Source organism: Chrysochloris asiatica, unplaced genomic scaffold (assembly GCF_000296735.1).
Source record: "Chrysochloris asiatica unplaced genomic scaffold, ChrAsi1.0 scaffold00061, whole genome shotgun sequence".
NCBI lineage: Eukaryota > Metazoa > Chordata > Mammalia > Afrosoricida > Chrysochloridae > Chrysochloris > Chrysochloris asiatica.
In genome coordinates, this window is record NW_006408579.1 from 13026475 (window position 1) to 13038977 (window position 12503).

The following is a 12503-nucleotide window of genomic DNA, read 5'->3' on the forward strand; positions in this document are numbered from 1 at the left end:
AAAACAGTGTCCACATCTTTATCTCTGCAGTTCTGTCAGGCATTTGTGCCTGCTCTGATCCTTCCCCCATTCGGTCTCGCCCAAGATGGCTGCTCAGGGAGCTTCTGAGCACCTTGGATTAGAAAGCACTGGATTTCCTGCTCTGTTACAAATTCCGCTGGCATAAGCCTTCCAACTTTCTAAATATTCCTTTATATGTGATTCAGAGTTATGGGACCATTCCCTGAGCCTGCTTAGTCCGGTATTCTGTGTTGTTGCTGACAGAGCTCCTCAGTGCACTTCTATCTTCTCCGCCATCTTGTTTGTTCTATCCTGAACTGCCAAGTCTTGTGCTTCCTACTCCAGTGCTGACCCTACAATGCCACACCAGGAGTCCTTACATTCCCATAGGTAGTGTTTTACTATTTGTAAGTTAGGTAATTTGAGTGTATATTCTACCATTTACCTAAGAGTTACTTAAATAAAGTTTTTGTTTGTTTTTTCAAAATTTCCAGGTAGAACAGCCTCTGTTTGTTTGTTTGTTTTTAATTTCTAATTTTATTACATTGCTTTCAGAGTAATATTCCTACTTGCAGAACTTAATGATGTTTTTATCTTTGTGACTTAATATATGATCAGATTTTTGTGAATGTTCCATGTATGTGCGTGAGAATTCTCTCTTAACAAGGTATAAAGTTCTATGTATACATCCATAATTTCTACTCTATTTATGTTATCCTTCTATATCCTTATTTTTGTTTTGAGAGTAGTGTACTAAAACCCCTGTTCTTTTAGTGTGTTTGTATTTCTTCTTGCATTTCTTAAAGATACCTAATTCTGCTTGGAGTTATAGACCTTTATAAAGGCTATTGCTGTGTTTTTTTGGTTCATAGATATTTCTTAAGTATTACATTATCTTCATTTTGCGTTAAAGCTCCTAGCACCTTAAAGTATCCTTCTTTGTCACATTTAATGCTTTTTGACTTGAGCTCTAGTTGGACAGGGAGGGAGAATGAAACCTCTGCTTTCTTCTTGTTTCCATTTGAGTCATTTTGGCTCATCCTTTTATTTTTAGCATTACTGAATTATTTTGTATCTATGTATCTCTTATTTTCAACATATAGTTGGGTCTTGCCCTGCTACCCAATTTTAAAACATTTTTTCTACATTGATAAAGTTAACCCATAACACTTATGGGCTAAATTGATGAAGTTAGCCCATAACATAGGGCTGATATGTTTGATGTCAATTTTTGCCATAGTATTTTCGAGTTTTCTATGTATATTATAATTACTGTTTTTCTTTTCTGTGTGATACGTTTTCTTGTGTTCTTTTAAAAAAATTGATTCTATATTTAGGAGATTTTTAGTTTTCACCTCATGGTTACCTTACATATATGTACTTTTATAGAACTCTTATTGTTGTTGTTCGGTGCTGTTGAGTTGGTTCTGAGTCATAATAACCCTGTACACACAGAATGAAACACTGCCTAGTTCTGTGCCATCCTCACAATTGTTAGGTTTGAACTCATTGCTACTGCCATTGTGTCAGTTCGTCTCATTGTGGGTCTTCCTCTTTTTTGCTGACCCTCCACTTCACCAAGCATGAATGTTCTTCTCTAGGGACAGGTCCCTCCTGATAACATGTCTAAAGGACAACAGATGAAGTCTCACCGTCCTCACTGCTAAGGAACATTCTGGCTGTACTTCTTCCAATATAAATTTGTTTATTCTTCTTGGCAGCCCATGCTACTTGTAATATTCTTCTCCAACACCATAATTCAAATGTATCGATTCTTCTACCTGTCTTTCTTATTCATTGTCCAACTTTCTCATGCACATGAAGCTATTGAAAATACCATGGCCAACCTTAGTCCTCAAAATGACATTTTTGCTCTTTAGCACTTCAGAGAGGTCTTTTGCGGCAGATTTGCGTAATTCAACATGCTATTTTATTTATTTGTTTATTTATTTTTAGTAGAGAAAACAGGGCAGGTCTTCCCGGGGTGCTGGGAGGCAGCTCTGGACCTCTACTTGCTGATGATGAGTAGACTCCACAGGACCACAGTGACAGAGCCCCTGCTTGGAGGAACATCTTGGAGCTAGCAGCCCTTATGGATGGACTTGGACTTCTTGCCCTTGCCATTCCTTGGGACTTTGGTCCACCTGTCTTTCACTGTCTCCAGCACCATGTGGCAGTACCTGTCAGAGACCTTTACGTGGCCCAGCAGCTTCTTGTGGCGACAGTTGTTGAGCACTTGGGTGTTGTTCTTGACCAACAGCATCAGCACTGAGAGGAGCCCTGTGCTAAACTCCGCCTCCCGCTTCTGCAGCTCCTCTGGGGTTATCTCACTTTTGGGCTTCATGGGGAGCCTCGTAATTCTGGCAGCATTCTCGGATCACTCCGGTTTTCTCCTCATTTTTTCTGCTTCTGCCACCATTTGGGTTCTTGAATGCTGGTTTCATGAGCATTGATTGTGGTTCCACGAAAAGTGTAGACTTTGACAACTGCAGTCTTTTCTCCATTTATATTATTTATTTGCCTAGTTGTAAGAACTTTTGCTTTCTTTGCATAGTGAAACCCATATTGAAGGCTGGGTTGATCTTCATCAGTACGTATTTCTAGTCCTCTTCACTTCTAGCAAGCAAGGGTGTGTCATCAACATGTTGCAGGTTGTTAATGAGTCCTCCTCCAGCCCTCATGCACATTCTTCTTCATAGAATCCAGCTTCTTGGATTATTTGCTCAGCATACAGATAGAATAAGTATGGTGAAAGAATACATCCCTGTTGCACACCTTTCCTGTTTTTTAAACCATTCAGTATCCTCTTGTTCTGTTGAATTACTGCCTCTTGGTTTACATACAGGGTCCTTATTCCACATTTTGAAATACATTCTCTACAGTGTTAGCCCTAGTATGTTATGATATCCGGCCCTGGGCAATTTACCTTACTGTTGTTGTTGTTGTTAAGTCCTGTTGAATCAGTTCTGACCCATAGTGAACCCTGCATAGGGTTTCTAAGGCTGTAAATCTTTACAGGAGCAGAAAGCCTTATCTTTCTCATGTGGAACTGCTGGTAGTTTTGAACTTCTGACCTTGAGGTTAGCAGCCCAATTTGTAACCACTACACTACCAGAGCTCCTTACTGTATCTAGGCAAAAATGTCCAGATTTGCCTGTTCTGGGTATTTTGTAGAATCATGAAGTGTGTGGTCTTTCATGCCTCACTTCTTTAATGTAGCATAATGTTTTTTCAAAACTCATGTTGCCATATTTATCAGTATTTCATTTCTTTTATTATTTTTGTGTGACTTAATAATAATCTGTTGTACCGATATTCCACATTTTATATATACCTATTCATCAGTTAGTGTACCTTTAGATTGTTTCCACGTTTCAATCCCCTTCTTTAAGTCTCAACTGAGAAACAGACAAAAAAACAACTGCTAAAGATGAAAATATCATTGTCAGTGATAAAATAGATTATAGCATAAGCTTTGTAACCAAAGAACTTCTTAAAACTGCAGCATCTTTCACCCCACTCCCACCCCTACCCCACAGGGGCACATTCTACTCCAATAAATGCACTTCAGTGGTGAGAAGGGGCAGGCTGTGTTCTGAGGACAGGTCCATTTGTAAGCTAAAGAAACCAGAGGGGCGGATCCACAGATGTTTAATTTCTTTTCTGTAGGGAAAGAGAGAGGAGATTGGAGGGAGTGTGCCAATATTACAGAAAGTGAAGAAAGCTCCTGCTTTAGGGGCCAAGGTAGGCAAGGTGCTGGGAAGGAGTCAGAATCATTCCTTCAAACAGTAAGATGACAGGCATTTTGGCCATATATCAAATCCTTTTTGGCCATCCATCTTATTATAGAAAAGTGTTTCTTTTCATTATAAATTATTTAAAGTTCCTTTAAATCAATCATGTAAGCAGTTCAAGAATTGAAAACATCCCATTATCATTGCCATCAAGTTGATTCCAATTCACAGTGACCCAGGAGACAGAGTGGAACTGCTCTGTAGTGTTTCCAAGGCTCTATTTCTGGACGCAGACCACCACAGCTTTCTCTTTAGGAGGTACTGGTGGGTTTGAATTGATGACCTTCACACCACCAGGGATTGAATATATCTATTGTCATCTATTTTATAGGTTTCTTCACCAACTAAAGGAAGAAAATTCTGAGTTAATTAATAAACTCTGGACTGATATTCAGCAGAAAATAGCAGCACAGTCACACAGAACCTCTCCTTCAGGAACTCCAGTATCTGCCACTCTATCAGGTGACCAAAGAGGTATGTTTCTCACCAAGTCCTAGGCTGCTGTATTTGGCTCTTGGACACTGTAGTTTTTTAAAATAATGTTATTTGAGCTTTGAGTATTCTAGCCTAGTTGAGTTAATTACTGATGTTGTTACTGTTGTTGTTAAGTGTCGTTGAGTTGGTTCCAACCCGTAGTGACCCTGTATAGGGTTTCCAAGGAGCAGCTGGCTAGCTTGAACTACCAACCTTGCGGTTCAAGTGACTTTGCAGTCAAGAGCATTAACCCACAACGCCATACCATGATTCCTAATTACTGATAGGATCTTTCAGTTAAAATACTTAAAAAAAAATTTTGTTCACTTGAGATGAATACTTTCGGAAATGATTTTCCTTTTAGCTGCTTTGAATGCAACCAATGCTGTCAAGAGAATCCACACCAAGCTTCAGCCTCAAGAATCTTCTGAGACTCTAGATTCCAGCTACATTGTGGGACAAGTGCTGAACCCCAGGAAGCCAAAGCATCTGTTAAATAAAGGTTTTAGTTCCTTATTTTACAAAGATGGATAATTAAAACCTCTCACTTGATACAGCTATCTTAATATCTTCTTCTTGTTGGTTCCAACTCCTTGTGACCACGTGTGTGCAGAGGAAACCTGTGCTCCATAGGGTTCTCAAGGCTGTGACTGTTCAGAGTCAGATTACCGGGCCTGTTTTCTGAGGTGAATATTGGTGGCTTCCAACCACTGACCTCTGGACAATAGTCAAGCATTTAACTATTTGTGCTACCCAGAGATTATTTTATCTTAATCTCTTAGTTGGTACTTTTTTTACCCCTAGTCTCATCAAGTTAGAGCCAACTAAGTAAGAGTTTATTTAATGGGCGCTAAGAAATGTCTTCTTCTATCCCAAGTAGCTCTGCTGAAGAGTCCAGTATAATTATTTATAGGCAATGTGAACCTGGTCTAAACTGTATACATTTTCATGAGAAGGAATGGTAATAAGTTCTATAGAATTATTTTCTAGATTGTGGACAACAGCCTAAAAGGTCTTTTTAGCAGTTTTTGAGTTAATTTTTGCTGGCCTTAAAAATAGAATCATTTCTGTCATCAGTGAAAAGAAAACCGGATTTGCATGCTCCTTCCAAGCAGAAGAAAAACATGTTATCAACTAGTACAGCCTCTGCAGATTTACGAACTAACAATAATCCCAGCCTGGATATCCTCAAACACATGATAGATGAAGTGGAACACGAAATGGAAGAATATGAGCGGTGGACAGGGCGTGAGGTCAAGGGACTGCAGAATGGTCAGGGTCTCACGGGCTTCACGTTGTCCTTGGTGAGCTCCCTCTGCCGCCTGCTTCGGTACCTACGAGAGGTAAGAGTGTGAGATTGTAAGAGCCTCCTCTCCAGGACATTTTCTCATTTCATCTAATGTATTGTAATTTCTGAACAAAGGAAGTACAGTCAACTAAGTGTTGCTGTTAGGTGCCATCATGTCACTCGTAGTGTCCCTGTTGCACAACAGAAGGAAACACTGCCCGGCCCACTCTGTGCCATCCCCACATGTTATGTTTGAACCAAATTGATGAACAACTTTTCGTTTTCAACACACGATGCTACTGATGGAAGTTTATTTGGTATTTATTTGTAGAGTGAGGTGCAACTGCGTAAAGAAGTTGAGACAAGGCAGCAACTGGAACAAATGTTGGTTGATCATCGAGAGCTCATCGATGCTCTCACAGCTGAAATTCTTCTTCTTAGAGAAGACAATACTACTGTGAAGGTACTTAGATGAGGCCCCAGACTTTTCTGCATTAGTTGTCTAAATCATCTTTAAGAATGGATGAAATTTTCCTAAAGTTGCCTTTGGTTTAATTTTGCTGATGTAATTACTTATCATCTTGGCTATCATTAATCATGAGTGTTAGCGACCATTTATTATATAAGCGGTACCATAGTAGAAGCTTGGACTACAAATAGATATATGAGGACAAGTCATAAAGTATTGCTACAAAATCATAGAAACTTTTATTAAATAAAAATATCACAATGTGAAGCTATTGTTTCTCAGCAGATCTCATTCTAGGTCTGTACACTTCTGAAAACAGTGTTTCTGTCTCTCTAATCTTTCCTCAAAGAGTTCTGTGCTCTTCAATGTATGCCACATCAAAACAGCAGTTTTGGCATCCTCGAGAGACTCAAATCATGTTACTTTTAAATATTCTTTTAGTTTCAGGAACAAAAGAAAGCCTGAAGGGGCAAAATCAGTGCTGTTGGGGGCATGGGGTAAAGTGACCCATAAAAATTCTCGTAGGACAGACTTTGCTACCCTCGAAGAAGGAGCAGGTACATTGTTGTGATGGAAAACAATTCCTTGGCACATCTTTCTTGACCTTTTTATTACCTACACAGTTTTCCATTTTCTTAAAACGTCTTTATAACAGGCCCTTTGATTGTAATGTGCCCTTTGAAGAAACCTATCAAGATTATCCCTTTGAATCTTGCTAAAATACCCTCACCATTGACCTTCTGAGCTGACCTTGAGTTCAACTGACTTACTGGAAGCCACGCCACTGTTTTGATTGGATCTTACTTTTTGAACAATATTGGTGAACCCAAAAGTCATTCCAGGTTATGATTTGTTTCATAAAATCATCTTTATTAGCTTTTCTCTTGTTTAAAAGACTAGAAAAATCAGCTTTTTGAGCCAGTTGATCTTCACACGCTTTTGGCACCCATCAAACCTAAAGCTTGCTGAGGCCAGGATGTTCTCTTAAAATTGAAAATACTGATGCATGTGAGACCCCTACGTCAGCAGCCGTTGCAGGAATGGTAATTCGACAGTCTTCTTCCTTCACTTTCTGAACCATAGCCACAGTTTCTTCATCTGAGTTCATGGTCTTCCCTCTCTTTGCTTATCTTTGAGGTCTTCCTGATTTTCCTTAAAATGTTTGAGCCATCTAAAAACTGTTGTTTTATGTGGTACAGCACTCGTATACACTTTTTACAATACTCAATGATTTGGAAAGATGTCCACTTGAGTTTTGTTATTAAGTTTGATATTAACCCGACGAGTAATATTTTTTCCCTACAGCACAAAAAGTGCCCTGTGTGTAATACTGAGAGAACTTGTGTGCAGTCATTCACTGATCATAAAGACATGTTTAAACTCATTTTGTTTGGAATAAATCTGTGCTGGGCACCTACTAGCAATACTTTATATGTATATATATACTGTCATTTATTCATATAACAAAAATATTTATCAAGCACCATTCTGAACCAGGCACAGAGCCAGGACCAGGAAGACAAAGATAAAGGGAGACACAGTGGTCTTTGCTCTCATGGAGCTACATCTACTAAAGCAAACAGGCACTGAACAAGAAAATGAATACGTATAAGAAATCCAGTTTGTCAAGCTAAGTGGTGTGAGCAGAAAAACAAAACTTACTATTGTGATAGAAAATGGGGATGTTTCAGGAAAGACCGCTGAGATAGTGAGACTTGAGAGATACAAAGCTATCAACTTTAGGGAAGCCAGTGTGGTCTGAAGCACCGGAAGTGAGCAGAATGGTGGCTAGAGTTAGGGGAAATAGCAAGGCCCAGAGCTGGTTGCTGTGCATATAAATTTGGGGAGTCCTCAGAGTATAGAACTTTTTTTTTTTTAATGTTTTATTGTGAATTACGTGATTGTTTACATGGGAGAACATTAGTTTTACATTCATCCTATTGTATATCATTTCATTGTCATGGTTACAGTCCCCTCCATGCATCATCAACCAACCAAAGGCTATATACTACAAGCCTGCCCTCCCCACACTTGTCAGCATACAGCCCCTCTCCCTCTCTGAATCTAAAGTCCCCAGCTGTTTCACCACTCCACGTCATCGTCTCTGCCTCCATCTCAGGCATCACTAGCAATACTTTTTTGACTTACCTTCATATAGACCAATAAACTTTTTAGTGGGATCCTGGTGTGGTGCTGTAGGATCAGCACTGGACTGCTAACCACAAGGTTGGCAGGTCAAGCCCACCAGCTGCTTCTCAGAAACCCTATACAGGATTGCTGTGACGTTGAAACTGACTCGGCAGCACTTAACAACAACACTAATATTGCAGTGTTGGTTTTAACTGCCATCAAGTCAACCTGACTCATGGTGACACCATGCACAACTGAGAAAAACCCAGTCCAATGCTATCCCCAGGTTAGTGTTTCCTTGTGATCCCTGGGGTTTTCATTGCTTGAATTTGGGAAGTAGACAACCAAGTCTTTGTCCTTTGTCTGAAAACTCTGCTGAAACTTGTTACATTATGCAGCATGCAAGCTACCATTGACCAATGTGTGGTAGTTGCATATAAAGTATATTTGCTAGGAATTGAACTTGGGTCTCCTACCTGGAAGGCAAGAACAATTGGCTTTGTAAAATGTGAACTGCTTGTTAATGAATTTACGTTTAAAACAAGGGAGGATAACTTCTGATGAAACTGCCTGTAATTATATCAGATGCCATTTGAAGTTGTTTGCAATGTCTTTGTATTGGATAATTTCTGTTTGTCATTTATTTGGCTAATTGCTACTTTTCTTATGGAAAACCTTATTACTTCTCTGCTGTATTAAGTGCTCTTCCTGTGAGCTCTCAGTGCTCTCTGGCTACTGCTATGATTGCATTTACCAAGCTCTGTTGTACTTAGGTGTGTACTCGTCATTGAGATGGAGCAGTTTGAGGCAGAGACTGTGTTATTTACTTATTATTCTCAAGTAGTTGTTGTTATATTATTTTTGTTGTTGTTGTTAGGTGCCATTGACTCATAGCGACTTTAATAAGCACAACAGAACAAAACACTGCCTGGTCCTGGGCCAACCCCACATTTGTTTCCACGCTGGAGCCCATTGATGATGCCACTTGGCCAGTCCATCTTGCTGGGGGTCTTCCTCTTTTTCTCTGACCCTCCTTCTTACCAAACATGATATCCTTCTCCAGTGACTGGTCCCTCCTGACAATATGTCCGAAATATGAGAGATGACGTTTGGCCATCCTGGCCTCCAAGGAGCACTCTGGCTGCACTTCTCCCAACACAGATCAGTTGGTTATTTTGGCAGCCTGTGGCACTCTCAATATTCTCCTCCAACACTGTAACTCAAAAGTATCAATTCTTCTACGGTTTTCCTTATTCACTGTCCAGATTTTGCATGCATATGAGGTTATTGAAAATACCATGGCTTGGGTCAGGCACACCTTTATTTTTCTATCAGGTGTTGTTGTTGTTATGTACTGTGGAGTCGGTTCTGACTCATAGCGACCCTGTACAGGGTTTCTAAGGCTGTAAATCTTTATGGGAACAGAGAGCCTCAACTTTCTCCCACGGAATGGCTGGTAGTTTCGAACTGCCGACCTTGAGGTTAGCAGCCCGATTCGTAACCACTACGCTACCAGAGCTCCTTTAAAAGAAAGTAATTTTGTTGTGAATGGATGTACAATTTAAAAAATGGAGGTATAATTTGTTGTTGTTGTTGTTAAGTACCATGGAGTCGGTTTCCACTCATAGTGACCATGCACAGGGTTTCCAAGGCTATAAATCTTTATGGGAACAGAAAGCCTCATCTTTCTCCCGCAGAACAGCTGGTAGTTTCAAACTGCTGACCTTGAGGTTCGCAGCCTGATTTGTAACCGCTACACTACCAGAGCTCCTTTCGTAACCATTTAGGTACCATAAAATTTACCCCTTTAAAAATTGTATGGTTCAGGTGTGTTCAGTGTAACCATCCCATTATAAACCCACTGCTGTCAAGTCGATCTGACTCCTAGCAATCCTATAGGACAGAGTAGAACTGCCCCAGAGGGGCTCCTAGGATTATGGAAGCAGTCTGCCACATCTTCCTCCCATGAATGGTAGATTTGAACTGCTTACCTTTCAGTTGGCATCTGTGTGCTTAATCACTGTGCCACCAGGACTCCTTGTGTAACCATCACCACTGTCTAATTCTAAAACATTTTCATTGCATCAAAAAGAAGCCCCGTACTGTTTGGCTGCCTCTCTCTGTTCTTCTCTCTCCTACCCTGAGGAGTCAGTCATCTACTTTCTGTCTCTATGGAATTCCCTGTTCTTGACATTTCATAACACTGGAATCAGATAATAACACATGGTCTTTGTGTATATAAAATTGTTTTTATTGTTGTGTATATAAAATTGTTTTTGTTGTTGTTAAGTGCCGTCGAGTTGGTTCCGACTCATAGCGATGCTATATAGAATTTCTAAGGAGCTGCTGCTGATTTTGAACCGCTGTCCTTGTGGTTCAAACTGACCTTGCAGTCCAGTGCATTAACACACAGTGCCTCATCGTGGTTTGATATCCAATATGCTGGTAATATTTCGTTCTTTTTTTTCTCTAGACAAGACTTCAGCAGTACATGGTAACTACAGATGAGAAAATTATATCACTCACACATGCCATTAAGAATTGTCCTGTGATAAATAGCAACAGAGAAGAAAGTCACTTATCCGAAAGGGGAGCCATTAGTAGAATTATGAACAGTGCAGGTGAGTATGGTTTTGTTATCCGACTGGCAGTTAAAATAGTTATGGCCTTAGAGTAAACAAGCAAGCAAAGTCTAAACTTATATGGAGTTATATTGATTATTTAGGCAGTAGGAGCTGAGTCAAAAAGTATTGCTATAAAATAATAGAAAGCTTTATTATAGACATCAAAATATGTATTGTTTTTAACATATCCTCCATCTAGATCTATACACTCCTGAAGGCAGTATTTCCTTTTAAATGTTCTTTGAGTTTGGGGAACAAAAAGAAATCTGAAGGGGAAGCTTAGGGCTGTGGAATGGGTAGGGTAAGGTTTCCCAATGAATGTTCATAGGACAGACCTTGCTACCCTTGAAGAATATAAGCAGGTTCATTGTCATGATGAAAAAAAATTCCTTGATGTTACTTATCTGGTTTTTAATCTCATCAGTGGAGTTTTCAATTTTATTGAAACTTCTTCCTAATTATCCCCCATGACTGGTCTGTGTTCTATGAGAACCTCTACCAAGATTATCCCCTTGTAATTCCACACCTTCTGAATTGACCTCTCTGCCTTGAATTTAACTGGCCTAGTAGATGTCCTCGGAAGCCACTGTTTTGATTGGACCTTGCTCTCTGGAATGTATTGGTAAATCCAAGACTCATATTTGGTTATGATTTATTCCATAAAATTATCTTCTTCAGATTCAATCTTGCTTAAAAGACCAATAGAGAGATCACCTCTTTGATCTAGTGGGCCTTTGCACACATTTTTTTTTAGCATTCTTTTTTTTAAAGGCACCGTGGATAAAGGATTCCTAGTGGTACTGTGGGTTAGGTGTTGGACTGCTAACCGCAAGATCGGCAGTTCAAACTCATCAGCCACTCCTCAGGAGAAAGATGTGGCTATCTGCTGCTGTAAAGATTTGTAGTCGTGGAAACCCTGTATAGGATCGCTATGAGTTGGAATCAACTCGATGGCAGTGGGCTATTGAGACTAAGACAAGTGTCTTACTGAGAGAACTTGTGTGCAGTCATCCAATGATCACAAAGACATGTTTAAACATGTTTTGTTCAGAATGCAGCCATTCATGACTGAACTGGAACCCCAGTAGCAATACCTTTTGACTTACCCTTATACCTTATCACCTCTACTACAGTTGCAACTACTATCTCATACTTACCTTTATTGAATATTTGCTTTATACCAGACACTTTGTATGTTTACATGTAATTTAATTTTCATGTTAGTGTTATGAGGTGGATATTTTTGTTACCCACATGTTTTAGATGAGAAAACTAAGGCTGAGAGAGTAGAGTGAGTTGTAACTTAGCAAAGTGATGCCAGTAGAAAGCAGCAGAATTGGCCACCTAGAACAGTATGACTTTAGTGCCAGCACTGTTGTTAATCTCAGTGCCTTAGATTCAGAAGAAGAAGAAATGGTTTTGGGAAGGAAAACAAAACAACCAACTGAATATTACAGATTCATAGCTTTTGTATATTTTGGTGATGTACTTTTGAAATCCGTTCTTTATCATCATGGGTGTTAGACTGAATAGGACATTGAGGCTTTTTTCATGTTTTTTTCCCCGTCATTAATATTGTCATGAGTGTTTTTAGATAGATTCTAAGTAGTAGAAAGTAGTGGAAACAGAAGATGGAAAAGCTCCATATCATCAGTGAAGACAAGACCAGGTGCAGACTGTGGAACAGACCATCAATTACTGATATGCAAATTCAAATTAAAGCT

The 12503-nt window shown here is 39.6% G+C and overlaps 1 protein-coding gene across 1 annotated transcript in view; it reads left to right on the top strand.

Annotated features, from left to right (window-relative positions):
• SPICE1 (spindle and centriole associated protein 1) overlaps positions 1-12503 on the top strand; it is a 94889-nt gene that overhangs the window by 42985 nt on the left and 39401 nt on the right. Inside the window, exons 7-11 of the mRNA XM_006864178.1 lie at positions 4126-4268; positions 4633-4770; positions 5346-5611; positions 5888-6019; positions 10629-10776. Of these exons, the coding sequence (XP_006864240.1) occupies positions 4126-4268; positions 4633-4770; positions 5346-5611; positions 5888-6019; positions 10629-10776 (827 nt within the window). The remainder of the gene's footprint in view (positions 1-4125; positions 4269-4632; positions 4771-5345; positions 5612-5887; positions 6020-10628; positions 10777-12503) is intronic.